We start from the raw sequence: 2,500 nt of genomic DNA on the forward strand, positions 1-2,500 counted from the left end.
TCTTATATTCATATTCTTAGATAGAGGGACACAATTATTCGTGTGATGCATTTATCTGGAAACTTGAATCTTTCCTTTAACGAGGATTACCTTACACATACAGGTCAGCTATTAAGTTGCTCCAGCAAATAAAAAAAAAAAATCAATAATTTTTTGTTGCCTTTCCGTTCTTCGTCTTTTTTAGTGTGCCTTACACTTTCAAATGGTCTAATTTTCACGCTACACCCGGTCGTATTAGATATTAAAAGAATTCTATGGTACGGTGTGTTAATGCTTTTATTGGCTTTAAATCAATTTCGTTCATAGTGACCCCATTAACTACAATCCCAAAATTAGCAAGATTTTTTCATTTTCAAACGAGTTCACTGGACTCGGTGTTTACACGAGTTCCCCCTTTGAAATCCAAACAGAGAGTGGGAACATTTTTCAGGATGCATGGGGGAGGGACTAGGGATGGTATGACGTCATTAAAGGAGGTGGGGGGGGAGAGTAGGGGAGGGGGGAGTGGGAGGAAGGACTCTCAGATAGGGGCATTTGGGCGCTTGGCACACAGATGCTGATGCCTTTTGGCACTAATATACCATACCGTTATTCAGGGCCATCTCTAAATCGTTAAATTTTTTATTTTAATTTTTTTGTTCGCTTATAAAACAATTTATATTTTTTTATTATAAGTGTTCTCATAAGAATGTTCTACAGTCTGTTATCTACGAGAGAGGATGTAGTAGAATGTTGATGAAAGATGGAAACATCACGTAGAGATAATACGTCATGTTCTGTTATTGGAGCTGTGCCGGAAGGTACCCAGGCCACCACGGTCACTCTACCGAAGTTACTTAGTGTTTTCTCGCTAGATTTCCAACTCAGCTCTGGAATTATTATAACTTAAGATGGTGCATATTATTCTTAATGATCCCCACAAGTACTTATAAACAGTAAACGTACCTAGAATACTTTTATTTTCGAAATATATTAATATACGGGTTGTGACCGGGACCCACGAAATATCTCAGCTCGCGACCACGACCCACGAAACGCCTTGGCCATCGAATTCATATGACTGACAGCTACGGCATGGCCACCTATGACTAAAAATAAACAATTACAGAGAATACAGTCCCATAGCTTAAGAAATCATCCAGTGTTGTACCGAGGTTTGGAGAGTGAGGCTGGGGAGCGCCGTTATTTGAAATTCCGTTAAGATTTTAAAATCTCCATTCCTCATCTTTTGAAATGTCCGGGAATATAACCCATCCTGTTGGAGATGTGAGTACATTTTCACATTATTAACTTGGCTAATTTTTTATCATATTATTGTAATTCTAAGATTAACAATAGTACAATGAATTAGAACAATTTATCTTCGAGAACAATACAAACAAACAAAGAGATATATAGACTCGTTTCACGCTACTGTGCCATTAAAGAGAAAAAAAGTAACAGCTTATTCTATCATACTTATGTAATTCTAAGATTACATTACAATACAGTACAATGAATTAGAACAATTTATCTTCGAGAACAATACAAACAAACAAAGAGATATATAGACTCGTTTCACGCTACTGTACCACAAGACGAAATTAAGACGATGACTAAAAAAAAAAAAAAAAAAAAAAAAAAAAAAAAGAAAAAAAAAAAAAACATAGTTAAGCGTAATCTCCGAGAATTCTTTTGATGCAGAAATTCTGTATTTTTTTCCTTATTCCTTTTTCGTTAGATCATCACTTATTTTATAACTTGCAATTTGGATGTTTATTATTCCTTTGAGATGTTTATATATATGATTTATTTATGAAGTGTGAAACTAAAAATATTAAATTAGAGATAAGCAAATTATTGCATATTTTTTTTTTTGCTACCAAAATACCTGAATACACACGAAAGTAAGGAATATATTTTTATTTATTTGCAATGAAATTAACACACATATATACTGTATATATATATATATATATAAATATATATATATATATATATATATATATATATATATATATATATATACTGTATATATATATAAATAAATAAATATGTATATATTTATATATGTATATATGTTTATATATATATATATATATATATATATATATATATACTATATATATATATATAAATATATATATATTTAAATGTATATTTATATGCTGTATATACTGTATATATATGAATAGATGTGTATATATGTATATATATATATATATATATATATATATATATATATATATATATATATATATATATATATATACTGTATATATATATATATATATATATATATATATATATATATATATATACTGTATATATATATATATATATATATGTGTGTGTGTGTGTGTGTGTGTGTGTGTGTGTTAGAAAAAGAAATTAGAAAATTATAAAGGAATTAAGACTTTATCTTTGCTAAGACATATAAATACTTATTTATCTTATTCATCTATTTATTAATTTATTTACGTATCTATTCATTTAATTATTTATTTATTCATTCGTTCAT

General features: G+C 29.0%; 1 protein-coding gene across 5 annotated transcripts in view; it reads left to right on the top strand.

Moving 5' to 3' along the window:
* Window positions 1-2,500, top strand: part of tmod (tropomodulin) — a 151,973-nt gene that overhangs the window by 10,744 nt on the left and 138,729 nt on the right. The window contains exon 1 of one of the 5 annotated variants that reach the window (XM_068367260.1): window positions 1,219-1,266. The exons of the other annotated variants lie outside the window; for them this stretch is intronic. Coding sequence (XP_068223361.1) covers window positions 1,234-1,266 — 33 coding nt within the window. The 5' untranslated portion in view covers window positions 1,219-1,233. Of the gene's footprint in view, window positions 1-1,218; window positions 1,267-2,500 lie in introns of those variants that run through there. 5 annotated transcript variants of the gene reach the window in all.

Source organism: Palaemon carinicauda, chromosome 45, assembly GCF_036898095.1.
Source record: "Palaemon carinicauda isolate YSFRI2023 chromosome 45, ASM3689809v2, whole genome shotgun sequence".
Lineage (NCBI taxonomy): Eukaryota > Metazoa > Arthropoda > Malacostraca > Decapoda > Palaemonidae > Palaemon > Palaemon carinicauda.